The sequence below is a fragment of the Triturus cristatus genome, chromosome 9 (assembly GCF_964204655.1).
Source record: "Triturus cristatus chromosome 9, aTriCri1.1, whole genome shotgun sequence".
NCBI classification, from domain to species: domain Eukaryota; kingdom Metazoa; phylum Chordata; class Amphibia; order Caudata; family Salamandridae; genus Triturus; species Triturus cristatus.
In genome coordinates, this window is record NC_140592.1 from 72,987,768 (window position 1) to 73,012,218 (window position 24,451).

General features: G+C 44.7%; 1 protein-coding gene across 9 annotated transcripts in view; it reads right to left on the reverse strand.

The window, feature by feature from the left end:
- UROC1 (urocanate hydratase 1) overlaps positions 1-24,451 on the reverse strand; it is a 424,295-nt gene that overhangs the window by 180,510 nt on the left and 219,334 nt on the right. For all 9 annotated transcript variants that reach the window (XM_085624432.1, XM_085624429.1, XM_085624437.1 and 6 more), the window contains 2 exons: positions 21,065-21,193; positions 17,857-17,918 (listed from right to left, as the gene is read on the reverse strand). In XM_085624432.1, coding sequence (XP_085480558.1) covers positions 17,857-17,918; positions 21,065-21,193 — 191 coding nt within the window. The remainder of the gene's footprint in view (positions 1-17,856; positions 17,919-21,064; positions 21,194-24,451) is intronic.

Below are 24,451 nucleotides of genomic sequence, written 5' to 3' on the forward strand. Positions count from 1 at the left end.
ACCAAGGACTTGGCCGTAGCACGAGAGTCCTTAAAGTGCTCTAGTGCATTGTCTGCCTTGTCGCTAAACAGGCGACGGCCATCAAAAGGGTAGCTTGGACATCCCCTAGAAAAAGTCTATCGCAGCCATGCGTAGCGTCGAAGGGCTACAGACGTTGAAATTGTCCTGCCTAGTGAGTCGGCGGTGTCCAGTCCACAGTGAATGGTAAATTTGGCAGCGTCTCCCCTCGGCAAGTGCACGGGAGAGTACGGCCTGGGTCTCCTCCGGGCACTGGGGCAGCACCTGCACCACCGAATCCCACAGAGAGTGGCTGTAACGGCCCAACAGACATGTGGTGTTTACCGACCACAGTCCCGAGCTGGAGGAAAAAAAACATCTTCCCAAGGTGGTCCAGCTTTTTGGATTCCCTATCAGGTGGTGCGGTAGGGAATGCGCCTTTTGATGTGGAGGCTTGGACCACCAAGCTCTCAGAGGAGGGGTGTTGGGAGAGGAAAGAGGGGTCGCCCAGAGCCTGGCGGTAACGTCGGGCGATCATCCTATCCATAAGAGCCCCTGTGTTGGACTTGGACCAGGTGCCCATAAGGATGTCAGTGAGGGCTTCATTGAACGGCAGCAGGGGCTCTGAAGAGCTCGCTGCCTGCTGAAGCACCTGTCAGGAGATTAGTCCTGACTGCCATCGTAGGTAGCTTGAGGTAGAGCACCTCGGCTGCCCTACGCAACACCACTGTGTAAGATGCTCCCCCCTCCGTAGCTAAGGTAGGAGAAAACATGCCAAGGTCTGGGGAAGTGTCCAGCACACTGGTATCCCCAAACTCCTCTCGCCAGTCCGGATCATATTCTAACTGGTCAATTAAAGGGTCTCCAGACCCCTCCCAGTCCTCCTCACCCTCCTCTGGTTGCCAATCTGGTCTAAAAGAACCAGGGTGGAACAGGAGCACAAAAGTACCTGTAGGCGCTGGAACCAGCTTCGGTCGACGTCGGTCTGGCTCTGTGTCCACGTCAGGGTGGAGGTTGGGGTAGACGCAACCGGCATCGGCTGTGGACGTGGCGCCGATGGAATCTGCACCAGGGGAGGTGTTGTCAGGTCCACCAGTCGCCGATCCGGATCCAGGCCTGGATCCAAGGGGACCCAGCGATGCCAGGGCTGAAGCCGCCAGCATCAAATGCCTAGGCCCCCAGCCAAGTCCGCGGGGCACGAAGGTGCGCCGGCGGAGTCAGGTTGCCCAAAGATGGTATGCATCGCCTCGTAGAAAGTCCGAAGCTGGGCAGGAGTCACTCAGGGTCCCGGGAAAGGAGGGAAACTCAGAGTCAACCCAGCGGGCTCTGCACACAGTGCCACGGGAGGGCCACCAACCACATACCTCGTCGCGTCAGCCGACGGGCGGGGAGAAGTTACAGAGCGACAATGCTTTTTCGACTTCTTCTTGTGCTTTGACTTACCTGAGGAGTGTGAAGACTTCAAAGAGGACAGGTGATGGTGGCTCCGCGACCGGTCCTTCGACCTCCCACTGACCGGGACCTCTAGCGGAGCGGACTGCCGGGCCTCGAGCATCTTTCGGGACCGCTCCAGCAAAGACTTCGGATTCATGGTCCGGCAGTCAGAACACGACTTGGAGTCATGGTCGGGTTCCAGGCAAAAACAGGCACACGCGGTGCGAATCCATCGCGGACATCAACCATCGGCAGGAACTGCAAGCCTTGAAACCAGGAATCCCTGACGTGCACCATGAGTCGAAGACTCAAAATAACGTAGACAAAAAGTCAGTCAAAGAGTCAGTCAAAAAGTGACTGGAGGTACCGCTCTCTCCAGATATGCGCTGGCTGGCGTGGAAAAAGAAAGAACGGACGTCAGCATGCGAGGGCGTCGTCTAAGTAGGTACCGTCCCGCGACGCCATCCCGGCGACCAGGACGCCAACAACGAACGCGGAGCCAACCGACGTCACCTTTCGACGTGCAGGGGTACTGCTGACGAAACATTCTCTGGATTCAGTCTGACTCCTGGGGGTAATTCTAAGGTAAGGGGTAAGGAATCTATAACTAATTGTCTCTTTCAGATCAATGTCTTTGATGGTGGTGCTGATTATTCCAGGGATGTCTGTAGTATTTAACCCGGGGCAGCGGCACCCAGAGAAACCTCTCAACCACAGACATTTCTGAAAACTAGAGACAGGGGAATTGATGGCTATTTGGCTTGCATAAATCTGAACAGTTTTATTACCCAGGATCACCTGCAAATATCAATGTATGGGTTAGCCTTTTTCACAGGACAGGAGTAGGTCAAAACTGTAACCGTGTGAAAACCACAATGATGACATATACGGACTTCATGCAGTAACAGATTTGGTTTGCTCCTGTCAGTTCCAATAGGCTACCGCACACAAGCGAGGTAAAGTTTTTATTAGTAGACGTGTGGGAACGCCGGGTGGTGGGAGTTTGAGGTTTCCCACTGTAAAAAATTAGGTAAAGTGGAGGTGGGTGTTAACCATAGTCCGGCAACAATCACAATCTTTGTCAGTCACAAAAGAACCTGTGCTTCACCCTCGGTTAGCCTGGCATACAAGCATTCAGGCTTAATGTAGAGGCAGTGTGTGGAGTACTTGTGTACCACACAAGCAGTAATAAAGTGAAAACATGAAAAATCACAAGCCAATTTAGAAAAATTGAGTAACTTTTAATAAACGAAATAAGACCAAAATGAAAAAAATCCAATCAAAAGAAGTGGAAATATGGAAATTTAAAGGTGTAAGTCAAAATGGCACCAATAAGCAATTAGTGCCAACTGTGGGAAATCTAGTCATTCTAGACTGGGACAAAGTCACAAGTTCATACCGCCCACGATCGAGCTTAGGCCGGTCACAGCACCAAGTTTGGCCTATCTGGGAAGAAAGCACAAAGGCCAACTACCAAACTATTCAGTCGTGACTCAGGTCGGAGGCAGCAGCCACAAAATGGTTATGACAAGAAAATGTCAACATTCTAAAGGTGGCATTTTCAGAACTGTGACTTAAAAGTGTACTTACCATTAAAGAGGGTTTTAAATTACAATTCATTTGAGTCTAAACTTGACATCACTATCTGTTGACAAAAGGTAGCGCTTATGAAATGTAATACGGAAACCCAATGTTATCAAATAGAAAAAGGGGCTTTACAGTAGTGAAAAACACATTTTAGAGTTTCAGTACCAGGACATGTAAACTTAAAAATACATGTCCTACTTTTAAAGTACACTGCACCCTGCCCTATGGGTGAAGGCCTACCTCTGGGGTGACATTTGTATTAAAACAAGAGGTTTAGGCCTGGCAAAAGGTTTATTTTACCAGGTCAAATTGAAAGTTTAACTGCACTACAAGCTGCAATGGCATGCCTGAGACATGTTTTAAATGGGGATTTAAGTGGGTTGCACATTGAGTGTTGCATGCCCACTAGCAGGATTTAATTTACATGCCCTGGGTACATGTAGTACCACATACCAGGGACTTAAAAGTAACCTAAGTGTCCAATCAGGTAAAATTGAATTTAACCAAGTTTTAGGGGGAAGAGCACCAGCACTGTAGCCATAGTTAGCAGAGGTAATGTGCACAGAGTCCTAAAAACAAATTGTAGAAAACAAGAAGGGGGAAGGCAAAAGGTTGGGGGGTGATCCTGCAGAGTGCCAAATTCAACACCCACAAATTCTGGAACTGTATCACAGAAATGTGAGGAAATTCTAGTTTTCAACAAATGTTTGACGAGTGCAGGGAACTTTAGGTCAGAGAAATGGGTGAATTGTATGCAAGCCACACCACACAGAACTACTACAGGAGGCTACTGTTCAGAAACATGTGTTGGAAGGTTTAATCCAGCCACAGACCTGTCTGTCTGCACCAGAAATGAGTCAAATACTGTTTGAATTTTTTCTAAGGCAAAAAAAACAAAACAAAAAAAAAAACAATATCTGTCTTTTTGATAAGGAATGGTTATTCTGATCCTTTGTTTCACAAGGTTTCTCCAGACAGAGAAGCATTGTGTAGTAAGGGAGCTGTGGGTAATGTGGAGGGGGGCAGGAGAGGGAGGGTGCAGGTCCACCACCACTCACATCAACAGAAAAAAGTGGAATGAACTGGTGAACATGGTTGGGGATGAGCTGGTGTAGCAATAGCTGCCCTTAGCATACTGGTAACTATCCTCGTTGCCTGCTTTCACCCCTTTTTGTGCCTTGGTTGCAAACAGGGTTAGCTTTTTGCTGTCTGAGGCCTACTCTCTACAGTTCAGTATATAGAGTGGCTTTGGGTTAGCCCCTGATCATAATTGGATGCTTTGCCTAGCTCAGTTCAATACTCCAGATTTGGTGGCTTTCCTCCCTATTTGGGTTTTTGGCTCACCCCGGAGGCATACCCATGCAGATGCAAAGGTGGAAATCCTGGATTTTTTTTTTCACAGTATAAAAACAAAATGAGGCCGGTGTTTTGAGCGCTATATAAATCAATTTAACAGAACGCAATATTGCAGCTGGTGTGTGTCCCGATACAGGGAAGGCCATTTGGTAATAGCTTTTTGTACTTCATAAACCTAATATTTTAATATGGCCGCCTTTGCATTTGCACTCAAAGGCAGCCATGTGTCAATAGTTTTGGGTTATAATTTATGCCAACCCTAACAAGCATGGCAAGCCAATAACTTTGCGTCTGCATTTGAACGCCAAGAACTATGGTCTTTGCAAATGCTTGTTGTAGGTTTGCTGTAACTCATTTAGTTCCTTTCCTTCCAGTTGACCGCTTTACCATTGGCCAACAGGTCTTATTTCTCCACTCACAGCCACCAGTGATATTCCCCAAGATGGCCTTTGCTTTGTCCAACTCTTTGCTTTGTCCAACTTAAATGACTAATGTTGGTCCTTTTTCTAATCCTCAACCACCCTCCTATAGAAATCCCTCATGTTGCCCACCCTTCTTTGCAGAGAGAGAGAGAGAGGAGAACATAAAGGGTCGACCCATATGAAGTCGCTGGGACCTGGGTAGGGAACAGTATAAAGAAAGGTGGTCCCAGCATACAGTTCATTGAAAACAAAACATTCACATTAATGGGACATAATATAGACGGATGACTCAAAAAAGTTCGAATGTTATTTAATCACATCGAACATGTTACATTCTTTCAAATAGAATCAAAAGGATTTTTAAGCAACAATTTGAAAAAGTAAAACATGTGCCCAAGGGAAGGATGGGGGGTGAGTGAAATAGTGCAGAATTTGGAAGGGAGTGAACACAGTGGTAAACGTTACTGAATTACACTCAAATTGGACGGCATATTTGAGTCAATGCCGTATTTCGAACACAGATTCAATCATAATCACAATATTGACAATTCGGAATAATGCCATATAGAAACAATCACAGTGCAAAATGTACTGTTGACGATATTGGCCAAAGATGTTGAGTCGACGTTTCGACCCCTTGAGTGTTGTAGGTATTGGATGTAACCTTACGAAGTGGGGTCTTCATCAGGACTGGGATAGACAACGAGGGAGGGTGGGCACCTGAAGAAACAAAAGTTTAAATGAGTAGGGACTCATCAATCTTTTATTTAGGGGAGCTAAAATATATTAAATACTCAACAAGAGTTACCATGTCCGTTGGAGGACAGGCCTCTAAGACGTCCGCAGGTCGTCAGAGAGAGAGGGAATCAAAACTCCTCGGTGGTAACTGACAGGCGTAGAGAGTGGTGGACACCTAAAATATAATAAGGTGAGTCAAAATGGTGAACCAGACTAGTTAGTTCAATGAATGGTCGCTCCCAAAGTTTAGCGGGAATTAATTTACCATCGACCACAGCTCGTGGGGGTTAAGTCTTGAGGTTAATGAAAAAGCATTGCCTGGAGATCAATCCAGGTGTTGTGGATGGTCGAACTGCTGGAGTCAAATCACTGCTAGTTCACCAAAGGAAAGATTCTAAACAGAGAAAAAGACAAATCGGTTGGTGTGAGAGGGGGAGGACCTGCTAATGGAAAAGTGCTGGAGAAATCACTATTATAGGGAGGTATATTATAGGACTTGTCGTTCGTGTAAGTGAGTCCCGTAGGATCACGTGGACAGTGGAATTGATATAAGAGCATGGCTAGTGCTCGGAAGTACATAAATTACAAAGGGAGAGGAAGTGTCGGGAGCCGACACGGCATGTCACATAATACATGCGGAGAAAAATATACCATAATAGGCAGAGCAGGGTGTCTCAGACAGAGTACAAAAACCAAGGAGCCAGCATTAAAGTTGGAGATACCTTACCCTACGTCTCAGCGTCTACTGCATCAATGATTGGGAAGTGCTTGCCCAGGGCGCATCATTAAATAGGGAGACGCGCGGTGAACGCGTGGTCTCCGTTAACGTGCTGGCGCTAGATGCCGGTTTTGCAACCGTAATGAAGAAAAGACTATGGTCGGTAGCGTCACGGAGTAGACAGCGTATTGGAAAGTTGCAGACACGGAAGAAATGTAACGCGTGAGTTTAAACAGAACAACTAAAAGGTGTTGATTACCCAACCTGGAACATTATGATTTGTATAAACAATGTATAACAATACGGTTAAACAATTTTCAGTACAAAATCAGAGAACGACAAAACATTACATGATGATAATCCTGTTGGGAAGAAAACACGTATCCATATGCAAAATGTCCACACAATCAAAGTGTTTAGCAGCACTTAAGCACGATAAATATGTAAACATTATAGTGTATAATAATGTGTCTACTAAATGGTGGCCAGCAGCTCCTGGCACAACCAACCCAACTCATAGAACAAAGTATGTTTGTCATATGTAAACCTGTGGTTAGAGAGAGAAGTAACAGATGGGCTCCTCATATTAGTGGTAGACATAATGACTCATATCCCTCGGGAGAGGAGAGAAACAGATATATCGAAACCAGATATAGCTCACATTAATTAAACACGGAGGACTGCTAATTGGGCGTTACTGCCATCAAGTTCATTAAGCCCATTAGCCACCGTGTCCATCATAGACATCCATTTGGATTCTCTCACATTGAGGATGGCTGTTAGATTACCGCCTCTGGGGCCCAGCTTGACCTTCTCGAGAACCAGCCATTTGAGATCATCTGGTTTATGATTTTTTGAGGTACAGTGTTCAACGAGGGGGGCTCCCGCCACGTTGCACCGGATTCTGCTATGGTGCTGCAGAATTCTAGCTTTCACCTTTTGTTGTGTCTGCCCAATGTAGAGTAAATCGCAGGGGCAACTGATGCAATAAATCACATTGGAGGAGTTACAGTTCGTAAAAGAACTGAGAGTTATCGTGTGTCCTCTATAGGTAAAGTTCTTCGTCGAGTCAGTGGAATCACAGGCCTTACAGTGGCCACACTTAAAGTGTCCGATCACTGGTGGTAGACTCCAAAGTTCTTGGATGGTCTGTGTTGTTGCTGTTTCAAGAAACGAGTGGACTACATAGTCCTTCACATTCCTCGCTTTCTTGAAGGAGTGCATCGGCGGGTTCGGTTGGTTGATGTCATCAGCTACTAATTTCCAATGTTTGTTGATCACTTTCTTAATTTCATTACTCCGTGTTGAGAACGTAGTGACACAAATCAGTCTCTGCAATGCTGTATCTTGTTTAGCCTTAGGTGTTAGGAGGGTTTCACGGGGATTGAACCATGCCCTCTTACGAGCCTTCTTAACCAATCTCCTGGGGTATCCCCTTGATAGTAGACGATTGCTCAGGTCCTCAGATTCCACAAGGTAATCTTCCTTTTTGGTACAATTTCTGCGGATCCTCAAAAACTGTCCAAAAGGTAAGTTATCCCTAAGACCACGTGGGTGGTGGCTACTGTATCTAAGTAGGGAGTTACGTTCTGTGGGTTTCCGATACAACGTTGTGTGCAATTTATTGTCCTCACAATAGATTTTGATGTCCAGGAAGGCAAGTTCTTTGGCATCCGAGTGTATCGTGAACTGGATGTTGTCATTGCGTAAATTGAGCCATTCATGGAAAACTGCCAATTCCGTGGCATCACCATTCCAAATCAGGAGAATATCGTCGATGTAGCGTCTCCATAAATTGATCTTGCCAGAAAAAGGATTGTTGCTGAAGATAAATTGACGTTCAAAGTGATCCATGAAGATTATTGCTAGATCTGGAGCAAAGGCAGCTCCCATGGCAACACCTTTAGTTTGAAAGTAGAATTCTCCTTGGAAGATAAAAAATTTTTTTTGCATAGCAATAGTCAAGAGTTGAATTATAAACTCTGTTGGAACTCTCATAGGTGCTGGTCTAGTATTAAGGACTTCGGTCATCACCTCCAGTGCCGGTATCTGGGGAATGCTGGTATACAGGGACACGATGTCGCAGGTCACCAGTAGCTGGGTGTTTGGATCGAAGGGTAGTTGGTCGACCAGGTTGATCGTCTGCATCGTATCTCTAAGGTAGGCCTCAGTTTCCTCTGCCAGTGGTTTCAGGAAGAAATCGACATATTTACATAATGGTTCCAGTAGGGAACCGCATCCTGAAACAATCGGGCGTCCAGGCGGTTGCTGGAGATCCTTATGAATTTTGGGTAGGGTGTATATAGTAGGTAAACGAGGGTATTTCTGATTGAGATACTCAAACTCAAGTTTACTAAGTATACCTTGTCCATATGCCTCGGAGGTAATTTGTAAAATTTCTTCTGCCAGTTCTTTAGTTGGATCGGATCGTAATTTGGAATAGCTCACGCCATCCTGAAGTTGCCTCAGGATCTCATCCTTATATGCCGTTGTGTCTTGAATGACGATCGCACCACCCTTGTCAGCAGCCTTTATTACAATGTCTCTATTGTTCTTCAATTTTGTTAACGCTGTTCGTTCCAATTTCCTGGTGTTGGGGATGGTATGTTTATAGTTGCCCAATAGCTTGTTTACGTCGGTTAGTACCATGTTCTCATAAGCCAAGATCTTGTTGGACATCGCACTCGTGGGTGGGACAAAAGTGGAGGGGGGCCTCAGCCCAGTGGCCGACTGTATCGCATCAGAAGTAGAGTGTTTAAAAAAATATCTTAAACGAATCTTTCTAAAGAAGGCATGTAATTCGACCCTAGTATCAAAGCTGTTAGGATGAGACGTCGGTATGAAGGAGAGCCCCTTAGAAAGAATACGTTCTTCATCTTCAGTTAATGTGTATGATGAAATATTCACCAATGGGTTATCCTTTTCTACCATTTGTAGACCTTGCGTCTGGTTGATATCTCTCCATGGTTCTCCGTCTGAAACCGCACCTGCTTGCCTGCCGACGCCCTGCCTCTCTCCCAGTTGGTTGTGTTGGATTGTCGACCTCTCTGAGGGCCCCTTTGCCAAGGGCCCCGTCCTCTGGGGGGTCTCCATTGGCCCTCGTCTAAAAAAGAGGGAGGGTAATAGCCTTGTGGTGGATACCAATTATCACGGTAACTTTGATCAGAGCTGGTAGATGGTTGCTCGTTGTCACTTCCAGAGCTACCTGAAGATTCAGAGAAGTTGGTAAAATTCCTTCTGCCTCTGTAAGGGCCTCTGCCCCTTCCGGGAACCAGCGATTTTTGTTGATATACCAAAATTTAAAGAAGGCTTTAGCTTTGTGGCTAACAACGCCTCACGACACTGGATGGTGTTGGGAGTTGAGACGGCAGCGGAGCAAGTACAATCATTGTCCAGAGAAATTTCCTCCCTCAAACAGGAAATTGCCGGTGATTCTACCCTAGCTAACGCCAAGGAGGCCTTGGCGAATTTGGCTAAATCTTTGAAAGACTTTGAGCTCACAACTCAGAACAAGAAATTGGACAAACTTGCGAAAGACATTCGCTTTTATGAGAAAAAGAACACTTATCCTTACCTATCAGAGGATTATTACAAGCAGGACAATCAAGGCAGATTCACCGGAAGGGGCAGAGGCCCTTACAGAGGCAGAAGGAATTTTACCAACTTCTCTGAATCTTCAGGTAGCTCTGGAAGTGACAACGAGCAACCATCTACCAGCTCTGATCAAAGTTACCGTGATAATTGGTATCCACCACAAGGCTATTACCCTCCCTCTTTTTTAGACGAGGGCCAATGGAGACCCCCCAGAGGACGGGGCCCTTGGCAAAGGGGCCCTCAGAGAGGTCGACAATCCAACACAACCAACTGGGAGAGAGGCAGGGCGTCGGCAGGCAAGCAGGTGCGGTTTCAGACGGAGAACCATGGAGAGATATCAACCAGACGCAAGGTCTACAGATGGTAGAAAAGGATAACCCATTGGTGAATATATCATACACATTAACTGAAGATGAAGAACGTATTCTTTCTAAGGGGCTCTCCTTCATACCGACGTCTCATCCTAACAGCTTTGATACTAGGGTCGAATTACATGCCTTCTTTAGAAAGATTTGTTTAAGATATTTTTTTAAACACTCTACTTCTGATGCGATACAGTCGGCCACTGGGCTGAGGCCCCCCTCCACTTTTGTCCAACCCACGAGTGCGATGTCCAACAAGATCTTGGCTTATGAGAACATGGTACTAACCGACGTAAACAAGCTATTGGGCAACTATAAACATACCATCCCCAACACCAGGAAATTGGAACGAACAGCGTTAACAAAATTGAAGAACAATAGAGACATTGTAATAAAGGCTGCTGACAAGGGTGGTGCGATCGTCATTCAAGACACAACGGCATATAAGGATGAGATCCTGAGGCAACTTCAGGATGGCGTGAGCTATTCCAAATTACGATCCGATCCAACTAAAGAACTGGCAGAAGAAATTTTACAAATTACCTCCGAGGCATATGGACAAGGTATACTTAGTAAACTTGAGTTTGAGTATCTCAATCAGAAATACCCTCGTTTACCTACTATATACACCCTACCCAAAATTCATAAGGATCTCCAGCAACCGCCTGGACGCCCGATTGTTTCGGGATGCGGTTCCCTACTGGAACCATTATGTAAATATGTCGATTTCTTCCTGAAACCACTGGCAGAGGAAACTGAGGCCTACCTTAGAGATACGATGCAGACGATCAACCTGGTCGACCAACTACCCTTCGATCCAAACACCCAGCTACTGGTGACCTGCGACATCGTGTCCCTGTATACCAGCATTCCCCAGATACCGGCACTGGAGGTGATGACCGAAGTCCTTAATACTAGACCAGCACCTATGAGAGTTCCAACAGAGTTTATAATTCAACTCTTGACTATTGCTATGCAAAAAAAATTTTTTATCTTCCAAGGAGAATTCTACTTTCAAACTAAAGGTGTTGCCATGGGAGCTGCCTTTGCTCCAGATCTAGCAATAATCTTCATGGATCACTTTGAACGTCAATTTATCTTCAGCAACAATCCTTTTTCTGGCAAGATCAATTTATGGAGACGCTACATCGACGATATTCTCCTGATTTGGAATGGTGATGCCACGGAATTGGCAGTTTTCCATGAATGGCTCAATTTACGCAATGACAACATCCAGTTCACGATACACTCGGATGCCAAAGAACTTGCCTTCCTGGACATCAAAATCTATTGTGAGGACAATAAATTGCACACAACGTTGTATCGGAAACCCACAGAACGTAACTCCCTACTTAGATACAGTAGCCACCACCCACGTGGTCTTAGGGATAACTTACCTTTTGGACAGTTTTTGAGGATCCGCAGAAATTGTACCAAAAAGGAAGATTACCTTGTGGAATCTGAGGACCTGAGCAATCGTCTACTATCAAGGGGATACCCCAGGAGATTGGTTAAGAAGGCTCGTAAGAGGGCATGGTTCAATCCCCGTGAAACCCTCCTAACACCTAAGGCTAAACAAGATACAGCATTGCAGAGACTGATTTGTGTCACTACGTTCTCAACACGGAGTAATGAAATTAAGAAAGTGATCAACAAACATTGGAAATTAGTAGCTGATTACATCAACCAACCGAACCCGCCGATGCACTCCTTCAAGAAAGCGAGGAATGTGAAGGACTATGTAGTCCACTCGTTTCTTGAAACAGCAACAACACAGACCATCCAAGAACTTTGGAGTCTACCACCAGTGATCGGACACTTTAAGTGTGGCCACTGTAAGGCCTGTGATTCCACTGACTCGACGAAGAACTTTACCTATAGAGGACACACGATAACTCTCAGTTCTTTTACGAACTGTAACTCCTCCAATGTGATTTATTGCATCAGTTGCCCCTGCGATTTACTCTACATTGGGCAGACACAACAAAAGGTGAAAGCTAGAATTCTGCAGCACCATAGCAGAATCCGGTGCAACGTGGCGGGAGCCCCCCTCGTTGAACACTGTACCTCAAAAAATCATAAACCAGATGATCTCAAATGGCTGGTTCTCGAGAAGGTCAAGCTGGGCCCCAGAGGCGGTAATCTAACAGCCATCCTCAATGTGAGAGAATCCAAATGGATGTCTATGATGGACACGGTGGCTAATGGGCTTAATGAACTTGATGGCAGTAACGCCCAATTAGCAGTCCTCCGTGTTTAATTAATGTGAGCTATATCTGGTTTCGATATATCTGTTTCTCTCCTCTCCCGAGGGATATGAGTCATTATGTCTACCACTAATATGAGGAGCCCATCTGTTACTTCTCTCTCTAACCACAGGTTTACATATGACAAACATACTTTGTTCTATGAGTTGGGTTGGTTGTGCCAGGAGCTGCTGGCCACCATTTAGTAGACACATTATTATACACTATAATGTTTACATATTTATCGTGCTTAAGTGCTGCTAAACACTTTGATTGTGTGGACATTTTGCATATGGATACGTGTTTTCTTCCCAACAGGATTATCATCATGTAATGTTTTGTCGTTCTCTGATTTTGTACTGAAAATTGTTTAACCGTATTGTTATACATTGTTTATACAAATCATAATGTTCCAGGTTGGGTAATCAACACCTTTTAGTTGTTCTGTTTAAACTCACGCGTTACATTTCTTCCGTGTCTGCAACTTTCCAATACGCTGTCTACTCCGTGACGCTACCGACCATAGTCTTTTCTTCATTACGGTTGCAAAACCGGCATCTAGCGCCAGCACGTTAACGGAGACCACGCGTTCACCGCGCGTCTCCCTATTTAATGATGCGCCCTGGGCAAGCACTTCCCAATCATTGATGCAGTAGACGCTGAGACGTAGGGTAAGGTATCTCCAACTTTAATGCTGGCTCCTTGGTTTTTGTACTCTGTCTGAGACACCCTGCTCTGCCTATTATGGTATATTTTTCTCCGCATGTATTATGTGACATGCCGTGTCGGCTCCCGACACTTCCTCTCCCTTTGTAATTTATGTACTTCCGAGCACTAGCCATGCTCTTATATCAATTCCACTGTCCACGTGATCCTACGGGACTCACTTACACGAACGACAAGTCCTATAATATACCTCCCTATAATAGTGATTTCTCCAGCACTTTTCCATTAGCAGGTCCTCCCCCTCTCACACCAACCGATTTGTCTTTTTCTCTGTTTAGAATCTTTCCTTTGGTGAACTAGCAGTGATTTGACTCCAGCAGTTCGACCATCCACAACACCTGGATTGATCTCCAGGCAATGCTTTTTCATTAACCTCAAGACTTAACCCCCACGAGCTGTGGTCGATGGTAAATTAATTCCCGCTAAACTTTGGGAGCGACCATTCATTGAACTAACTAGTCTGGTTCACCATTTTGACTCACCTTATTATATTTTAGGTGTCCACCACTCTCTACGCCTGTCAGTTACCACCGAGGAGTTTTGATTCCCTCTCTCTCTGACGACCTGCGGACGTCTTAGAGGCCTGTCCTCCAACGGACATGGTAACTCTTGTTGAGTATTTAATATATTTTAGCTCCCCTAAATAAAAGATTGATGAGTCCCTACTCATTTAAACTTTTGTTTCTTCAGGTGCCCACCCTCCCTCGTTGTCTATCCCAGTCCTGATGAAGACCCCACTTCGTAAGGTTACATCCAATACCTACAACACTCAAGGGGTCGAAACGTCGACTCAACATCTTTGGCCAATATCGTCAACAGTACATTTTGCACTGTGATTGTTTCTATATGGCATTATTCCGAATTGTCAATATTGTGATTATGATTGAATCTGTGTTCGAAATACGGCATTGACTCAAATATGCCGTCCAATTTGAGTGTAATTCAGTAACGTTTACCACTGTGTTCACTCCCTTCCAAATTCTGCACTATTTCACTCACCCCCCATCCTTCCCTTGGGCACATGTTTTACTTTTTCAAATTGTTGCTTAAAAATCCTTTTGATTCTATTTGAAAGAATGTAACATGTTCGATGTGATTAAATAACATTCGAACTTTTTTGAGTCATCCGTCTATATTATGTCCCATTAATGTGAATGTTTTGTTTTCAATGAACTGTATGCTGGGACCACCTTTCTTTATACTGCACCCTTCTTTGCATACATAACCCCAAGACCCAGAGCGTCCTTGCCTTCAAGCTTGCCACATACTCTCCTGGTGGGCTAACGTGCGGCATTTGCCAGAGGTGCCAGCCACTCTTGCTGGCGTCCTCATGGAACCAAGACACAGTGGGCACTCCTGGCACCACTGATGCACCAGCTCGTTTGGGGTGTCGCAGCGCCCAGCATACAGAGCACCAGACTCTCCGCACCCCCGCTCTAAAAGTAAATTTATATCAGTGCCCATGCAGACAAATGACATCATTTGGAAGCCAGATGGCATTTAAACTGAACAAGAGTGTCGCCTAGCAGCAGTGCCAGCGTTATTCTACTAAAGCATTCACGTTCTGCTGATATGAGAGGTCACTGTCATTCTGAGAAATAACCATGACATCAGAACTTTTACTCTGGTAAATCAAGTTCATACTAAAATACGCATGAATTCCAAACACAAAGAAGTAGGTCTGGCAATTGGAGGAATAGGATTCGTGCAGCATTCATCATGTTCAGCATGACAGCACTTTCTGCAGAGGAGCAGATCTCAAAGCTAGACTAGTGAACAGATTCTCTGTTCTTATAGAATACGGGTGTCCAGCATAGGTGTTGGAGTGCCAAATTCATTTCTAAATGTCTAGGGTATCAGACAGAGTTTAAAATAATCTAAAGAATTTAATTTGTAAATAAATTATCCTGGACATTTGGCATGTGCTATGCCCTCCCTAAACACCCCTTTATTAGAACCACAAGATCAATCTCTCTTGCAACAATAAAAAATAAAAAAGTTAGGGCACTTGCTTGTAAACCATGAACTCGGGATTGGAACCACATGATCACCTGGAACTCAAACTTACCATAGAAGAGCCAGAATCATTGGCGTAGCTTCAGTGGGGGGGTGTTTGAGGTTTTACCCCCCCTCTAATAAATATATTTAATAAATAGTTAGGTACATGAACTTTCCAGCGGGTATGGCAAGGTGTCTGTCGGATTACACCTGGGATTTTTAAATACTCGCTCAGACAAAAACACACACTTTTCTGGTTTTGAAGGTCTTAAAACATGGGAATTTTACAAAATACTGTATTTCAAGTACCCATCATAATCCCCACTCCTTTCAATTGGCCCTTAAGCCCCACCCAGTACGCTGCTTCTTGTATATTTACCATGATAGGTATTACAGCGCGATGGGCGGAAAATCTGAAGCTCCCGCCCCGCCAGTCTTACTGACCAACCCACACCTGTGGCTAGAGTGGTCAGGAGCCAGGATTATAGTCGTTACCGTGAATCTTTAAGAGTTGAACTCCCCTGGTTACGCGTAAATATCCAATCATGAAATAACTGCAGCATCATTGGTCCAGCAATGCAAGAATAGGATGATGTGCTACAGTTTCTTCCAACCTCCTGCATCTCGTGCACAGTTTGCAGTCCTGACTAATACGTGCAGTGGTGCTGGGACAATTTTCGGAGTGGGGGTGCTGCCATCAGTACTACATCTTTGAAGTTATAGGGATTGTGATCAATTCAGGCACCACACAAAGAACAAGTATTGAAATGTGCCACACCCATGCAGCAGGAGTGGTAAGGGTGTGCTGTGCAGTCAGTGGTGCATCTTGGCTCACACTGTCGCAAAAACATTACTAAAGGCTGGTGTGGTAGAGCAGTGCCATTTACACACCACATTTTCCATTAAAATTTGCACAGGGAAATACTTTCACTGATAAAACTATACAGTTCAAAAATGAGAATGTGTGGAAATTAGGTTTCAGTGAATATGTATAATTTACACATCACCAACTAAAGAGTCTTGATTTGATCCTATCAAAATATGTGTATCAATCACACGTCAGAATTACAACAGCAAGAGCTTCATTTGTGCTTCCCTAAATGCTAAATATAGATTTACAAATATTTGCACAGTGTAAATTCTGTGTTAGAAAACAAACATCCTACTGTCTAATTTGTGGGAATATACAGCCTGACATGTAACTCCTTTGACAAGATACACACAATTTAAAGGCATCTCTATTGCTCATTCACCTTCTGAACTCCAGCATGGTCATTTTGGGGTGCTGCAGAACACCCCACTTCCAGCGCCTAAGACTAAGTGAAATTTAAGAACAAATGGGTACAATAGGGTCACTCCATCAGAGAGCAAAGGTGTAAAGCATCCAGATTTTAGAATGACAAAGGTACGGTAGTATACAGTGTGACATTTTTGTTGGGGTGTTAGGGTGCAGGAGGGAGGCCAAGATGCCCCGATAGGAAGACAAACTCTGCTACAGCTCCAGGGGCATAGCTTCGGGGGGGGGGGGGGGGGGGGGGGGGGGGGCGGAGGGAAGGTTGATAAACCACCTCCCCCCAGATTTCTATAGTTTTTTTATGCACCAGATGACTTATGTAAACAGAGTCAATTCTGGTGGAGTTCCAATTGTGGGCGAGTGTTCATGAAGGGACAGGAGCGAGCGCTCATGAAGGGACAGGAGCGAGCGCTCATGAAGGGACAGGAGCGAGCGCTCATGAAGGGACAGGAGCGAGCGCTCATGAAGGGACATGAGTGAGCGCTCATGAAGGGCCATGAGTGAGAGCTCATGAAGGGCCATGAGTGAGAGCTCATGAAGGGCCATGAGTGAGAGCTCATGAAGGGACAGGAGCGAGAGCTCATGAAGGGACAGGAGCGAGCGCTCATGAAGGGACAGGAGCGAGCGCTCATGAAGGGACAGGAGCGAGCGCTCATGAAGGGACAGGAGCGAGCGCTCATGAAGGGACATGAGCGAGCGCTCATGAAGGGCCATGAGTGAGAGCTCATGAAGGGACATGAGTGAGAGCTCATGAAGGGACATGAGTGAGAGCTCATGAAGGGACATGAGTGAGAGCTCATGAAGGGACATGAGTGAGAGCTCATGAAGGGACATGAGTGAGAGCTCATGAAGGGACATGAGTGAGAGCTCATGAAGGGACATGAGTGAGAGCTCATGAAGGGACATGAGTGAGCGCTCATGAAGGGACATGAGTGAGAGCTCATGAAGGGACATGAGTGAGCGCTCATGAAGGGACATGAGTGAACGGCAGATTGAGTTTCTCACAGGTCCTGTCAGTGTGTCAAAGGTGTTCAAACCTCATGCAGATGCAGCTGGGGTCGCTAACAGGCGTGCTCTTGCTGCTCTTCCTGCGCCTGGACCGCGGATGCTAGTAAATGTCTCCTGGGCTTATTTGTCCTACATCGCTCTAAGGAGGACCTGAGTAGACCACATAGTCCAGACTATCCCACAGAGACCCTTCACTGGCTAGCCTTACTTTTCCAAATACCGGAAAACTAACTTCCCTGACCATTAAAATCGGCCAGTAGTGTCAGCTCGCCATATTCGGTTCAGTTGTGTACACCTCCGTGGTTGTTGGGAAATCTCAGGCTCACAACCCCCTAGCATTATTGACCACGTTACACCCGACAGCAACATTACTTACATTGTCACGCCCAAGGCAAAGAGCTTCTCATATTCTTCCCTTGAAGAGTAGTTTGGAATAACCTAAAAATGAAAAATAAATCATATTATACTTGGAAAGGTCCTCTGTTAATGGTCTGCATTGCTTCGCCCTAAAGAGATATTTGATTGACTGGGAAATATTTCTATTTTATCCAATTTAACCAGAACAGTTTGAGTTACCAGCTCTCAGGGTGGATTTTTAAGAATGTACATAATGACATAGGGTCTGAATGATGAAAATCAAGTATTTGGCATCTACATGTGATGCAACTCATGTATTAATGAGCCAGACCTCTCTGATGGTGTCCAAGCAGTCTATGCCCCCAGCTGAGACTTTTGTTTTTGCTGAAGGTAAAAAATATGAGAAAACTAATGAACAGTATGACAAAAATACTGCAGGTAGTACCAGGCTCTCTTGGGAAATGGGCAAGCCAGTGCCAGGTGGACCACCATTAATCTAAATCAAAAACACAAAGTGAAAATAAACTAAATGGGGCACGAGCTTTAAAAAAACATGGAATTCTTACACCATGAAAATTAAATGTTCATCCTGCAGTGCACCGACCTGACATATACAGGAGAACGTGACCTATTATTCTAGACCAAAGGAATCGAAGAAATTCACAAATGACCCTGGACTGGATCCAATCACATCTACACAACAGGTGATACAAGGAGAACTTTTCCTAGGTTTTACTACTCCCATTGACGCCTCGAAATGACTTCTCCGATTGCTCCTTAAGAAACTAAGTCATTTTTTAAAATAACTCTTGAACCTTTTTGGGAATTGCACGTTTTAAGACAATGTTGCACAGATCTTTAGTTCTTCATCTGTAATGTTTGGCAGTCTGATTGCTCTATAATGGATGTAAATGCCTCCACATGTTTGCTTCAATGGTCTGGCCATGTCACCAAAGGCGAGCCAAGCATATGTCTAGGAAACGTGGATTCCCCAGTTTGCTCTCCATGAAAGCAACACAAGCGCTCTTCCACTGCTCACATTAAGACCAGGTCCTTTCTCTCTCAATCTACAAAAGTACTTTGCACACACTTACTAAATTGGTCATTTTGGTACAATCCAAGGGGGGGGGGGATGTCAATTTCCGGCTCAGAGTACATTTGTTTCTGTTAAGGCTCCAGTTCACCAGTTTGATTCTTATAGACATGTAGTAACAGCTACAAGATTAAACATCATGGCCACTGAATGGGGCTTCAGAGCAGGATGCAATGCTGAAGTCACCAGCCTGAAAGTGGATGAAGACACCGTTCATCTGTTGGCCAATAATGAATCTTGCTTACCCGTGCTGCTAGAGCTCTCCACAGCGTTTGTTACCATCAATGAACAAACGTTACAGAAAATGCTCAAGCGCTGTGTGGGTTCGAAGATAAAGGCACTAAATTAGATCATGTTCTACTTGACAATAATCTGATCCCATCTTGTAAAGATAGGAGGCTCTTTAAAAAGTCACACTTCACCAAGTCTGCGGTACAAAGAGACAATTTATAGTGTGCTCCTAAGAAATATATACATTTTAAAAAGGGTAAAGAAGAATTCCCATTCCCCAGAGCCTCCATGCATGCCAGTGGCGGACCAGAGGCAGGGAAAGCAGAAGGGTTAACAAGAGACTCCAGGTTATGCCCATGTGTCCCTTCCCTGGCGTGGGTACTTGTGTGGGGCGAGTGTAGCGCACCTCATTGCTCAGACCCTCTGTGCATGTATTCATTGCGATAGCGGCATGTCAGGGCACCTGGACGAAGAGGGCGGTGATCAGTCCTTCAAGACCAGAAACAATGCATTGAGTGTATGTCAACACCAGGGGACATAGATAAACCAAAGCAATGTACACAGTAAGCACATATACTCACGCAACTCCATACGTAGGCCCCTTCACAGGTGGTCCTTCTTTTACAGAGTTGGGTCCCATGGTGATGGGAATCATGCTCTGGGAGTTGACCAAGAGTTGTTACAGTGCAAGGCCAAGCCGTAGCTGCAGAGGATGGAAAGGCAGCCCAGTCAGATAGAGGAGCCGAGGATTGAGGGCTCCAGTTATACCAGCACTACCCACCATGAGCATAAAATGGGTTTGGTGCTTCATCGGGGCCTACCAGGTGAAGCGATCAGGATCTTTTTCATAGATCTGCTACAGATGCAGGTATACTCGCGCAGCAGCAGCTGAACTCCTGGTTATCCAGCTGAATGGGGTGCAGAGGACGTCTTCTCACTAAAGTACCAAGGCGATTAAGTCCACGTCAAGCATTTTCGAAGCATCTGGTCTGGCAGACTCAGGGAGGCATCCTGCCCTCCAGGTGATCAGCTCATCTTCCTCTCCTTGATGCACAGAACCAGAGAATCATCGCTCTCGCGTTTCCCAGGTCCATGCTTGAATAGCTCATCCTGCCTGGGCTATTCTTTGCACTGTGGGTCTTTCACTCCAGTTTATTCCATTATAAAATCCTAGCTACAAGTCCCAAAATTAAAACAAATAACTTACACTAGATGAGCTACTTACTCCTGGACATCGAAAACTTGAGTCCTCTTGAGGGCGGGTGAGTCTCTGGCTGCCGGGCAGTGTGTGGATTCTCTGCTCTCCTGGGAAGGATGCAAGCCCATCTTTATTCATTGGAGATGGTGATGAGATGCCACAGGCCTGAAGATCAGAGCTGAGTTGAAGCACACACTTTCCCTCTCCGGATGTGTGCACAGACCATCCTGGTATCGAATGAGGAGGCGGACTGGATGGGGTGGGTGAAGGAAGGGTTGGTAGGGACTGGAAGCTGACCATCTGAGGGAGCAACATGCTTAGAAAACACAGGGCTCTCAAAGCTGTTGGGCCTTGAAAGGTGGGAGCAGTGAAAGCACAGCAAGTAGGAGGTGAGTGATCAACACTTGCATGGGACAACTTGTAGGTCTCACGAGCTACACAAATGTAAAACATAATTTTTAAAAACAAACCTTGTGACACAGAGTATAAGGGATGTTTCTTTCTTTCTTCTTTAATTGCATATATATTACTATTAGATCTAGTCATGAGTCAAACATGTTTAAATAAAGTAAATAAAAAAATACAAACTCCCCCAAAAATGTGTAAGACTAAAATTGCCAAGAAGCCCAGATACACCTGTTCATGGACCTAAAGCACATCAAGGTTCCGGTCTGAGGTCCAATGGTCAATGGAGACTTTACGTACCATCCCGTTGGTGATGACCAAACGAGGAGCATTGGGGTGGCTGGGGAAGAGGCCCAACGGATGGCCGCTATACATCACTAGCGTCTGGTCCTCGGTCATCTCGGCCAAATAGTTCATCACCAGCCAGAACTGAGAGTTTAACAAAGCAAAAATACTAGTTTTAGTGTAGGTGGCAACACGGACTCGAACAATTATACAATTACATCCAATATTCTTGGAAATGTCACATTTCATTACATGTTTGAGGCAGTTTTGCAACACTTGCCAAAACCTCCAAGATGTTTATAATTTATAATGCACTGGTCACGAGGAATTGAAACTATTTGCTATAGATCAGGAACAGTCATGTACATAAACTGGAATTAGAAGCCGGTCTCCTGGACCCACAGTGGACATTGTAGACACTAGGAGATAGAGTAGTTATTCGTAGCATTCTAGATTCATTTATTATTATTTTTTTTTTTATTCATGCTCGTGAATACATACAAACAAGCTGGGGACAGGCAGCATTTAGACAATTCAAAATACAAAAAGAAAAAGTATAACTTTTGTTAGTCAAATTCACTAATCCAGTCATTAAGTGGTCTCCAGATCTTAAGTCCCTTGATTCTTCCTTTTTTCCCTTTTCGAATATAGAGGGCTTTCTCCAAATTAAATATATGAAGCATACGCATTTTCCATTGTCCAAAAGTAGGTGGTAGCGGATCTAACCACGAGGAGGCAATACATAATCTAAGTACTGACATAGCAATAAATATAAACTCCATGCTATTATCTACTGATGTAGATACACCCAAGAGCATAAGTTGGGGGGTTAGCAGAAAGTTTCTATTCAAAACATATTGTAAAAATGTTGTAACCTCCTGCCTTAAATTATCCAAAGCCGGACATGTAGAAAAAATATGAACCAGGTCCGCCCCCAAAATATTGCATCTAAAACAGTGGATACCCTCCGTGCCACCCCATTTAACAATTTTCGAAGGGGTGATATAAAGATCAAAAAATGTCTTTTAACTACAGCAAATCTTAGGGCTCAATGTTATTACAGTGTTAGCCAAACCAACAGCTCTTTCCAACCCGGAGTCTGTAATTTCGAGCCTTTCCTGCCATTTTAGAGTGTGTTTCTCGATGTCGTCTAAAACCCCTTCGAGAAAAATTTTATAAAGTTCGGAGATTGATGGAGGAGATTCACTGGTAATAGCCTCCAGCAGGGGTATCACAGAGCATTCTAGATTCAGGTGTAAAGTGTTAGCAAAACTACTACATGTTGCCCCTTTGATTCTCTTGAAGTTGCCAGTTTGTGTACAATCTATAAACCACGCATCTTTGGAACTCCTGGGCTTCTATTTCATATCGTAATTTCACCCCCATCCTAAGCCCAAATACAGAAAGGTTTAGCTATCATTCCTTCAGCAGGCATCGTGCCAAACAGCCCAGTGGTGTGCAGGGCCCAGTGGTGTGCAGGGCCCGGTGCTGCCCAAATATGGCTCCCAGCCTAGGGCCCATTTCACCACTTCTTGTAGAGTACACAATTACTTTGCTACTAATGAATGGTCCTAAATTGCAGGGCAATGCACTGAACCGTAACTTCCACGGCAACAGTTAGAGTTTTGTGAGCTTAGAGAGTCTCTTAGGTCTGATGGGAGACCTACAGGATATCAGCACAAAATTAACCACAGTAAGCCAACCTTACTTCCATCACCCATTTCTAGCCTTTCCTGCTTGATGGACCGAGTCCAAGACTTAATACGAGCTTGACCAGAGAGTCACTTTGAATATGAAGGAGTACATAGGTGTGTGTCTGATGGACAATCACTTAAGGAACCCGATCGATGTTCGGAAAGGCATCATTGATGAACCCAAGTAGTTCAGAAGTAAAGCATACCTAAAGACGGAGGATCCTTGCCCGCCGAGGAGTGGAGAACACACACCTGCAGTTGTGCCTAGACAAGAAGTGGTCTACTGTAGCAATCCCTCACAACTTGAGAAAGAGACATGACAGAGCGGTTTAACCCCAGCTCTAGGGAATCTAAGTCAGCCAGCCACTCCGGTGATCTACCAGAGTTCCCACTGAAAGCCATATACCCTAAGCCGGGCTTATCAAATGAGTAGCTCTCCAACTACCTGTAAGAGTGCAGCCCAGCTTACTAAATTAGAAGCTGTGGATCGGATGGATATATTCTCCACCAAACACCCAGATCTTTGGGAATGCACACAAAAATTGCCTCACGTGCGGGACTTCACTTCCATCTCTCCTCAGCATTCCAGCAAGCATTGATGCCTGACGCGTTTCGAGGCTAACGAGCCACTTCCTCAAAGGCTGCTTGTTTGCATACAAGGCGCAGTGAGTGCTCTTTTCTTTTCAAATATGCAGCACAATTTGATTGGCTAAGTGCGATATGATTTCAATGGTTAAGTACATTTTTACTTCCATGCTGCATTATGGGACATGTGGTCCCGAGAGCAATAGCAATTTATTCCCTTAGTGGGTCCCATGCGCCTTTGTACAATTAAAGCGGAATTAAAATCCTTAGTAGGTTCCAGAAATGTCGGGGAGGGACAATTACATAATGGCTCACTGTGCTTCACGGTGCGTATATATAGATCTGGGTGTTTGGTGGAGCATATATATATCTCAACACTGAAAAGTGTGTAATTAAGACGAAATTATGTATAATGTCAGAAATCACAAGCTGGTGTTTGCACAAAATGGCTGAAGTTTCAAAATATATTTACAGCTGATATTTGAGTGAAATCATGCTGCACTGGGGGACAGATGACTAATATTATTACTTTTTTTATATTACTGCTGACAACCGTGACTGATGCATTAAGGTGATCAATTCTGGTAATTCTGAATATATTAGGTACTAGCGCAATATTGTCTGATGTCGTCACTATTTTAACAATTATAATAACAGAAGCTTGGGATGATTTTAATTGAACATAGGTCGTTCCTATGTGGACCCGGGGGAAACTGTATTTAGGCCGGAGTAATTGAAATCATTTCTGTAATTTTGCATTACACTGGAACTAAAATTACAGAAAATTATGCAATTACACCTGTTCGCGTAATGATGAGTAGTTTGGCACAAATATGCTTTCCAGAACATAGGAACAACCAACATAGCAATTGACTGCTGGTTGCTGCTGTTTGTATTCTGTTACATTGAATGGGTAATGCTATGTAATTAGCTCACAATACAATCACTCACCCATTTTGGATGTGAGGGTGCATTTTACATTAAGAAAACAGCTCTAAATTAGGGGTTATCCTCCTTGCATAATTTTGTATAATCTTGCATAATTTTGCATAATTACACTACGCTTATTACAGAAAAGTCTGCAAGCCCATGCCCTACGCTAACAATGGTCAGGCAGTTGAGC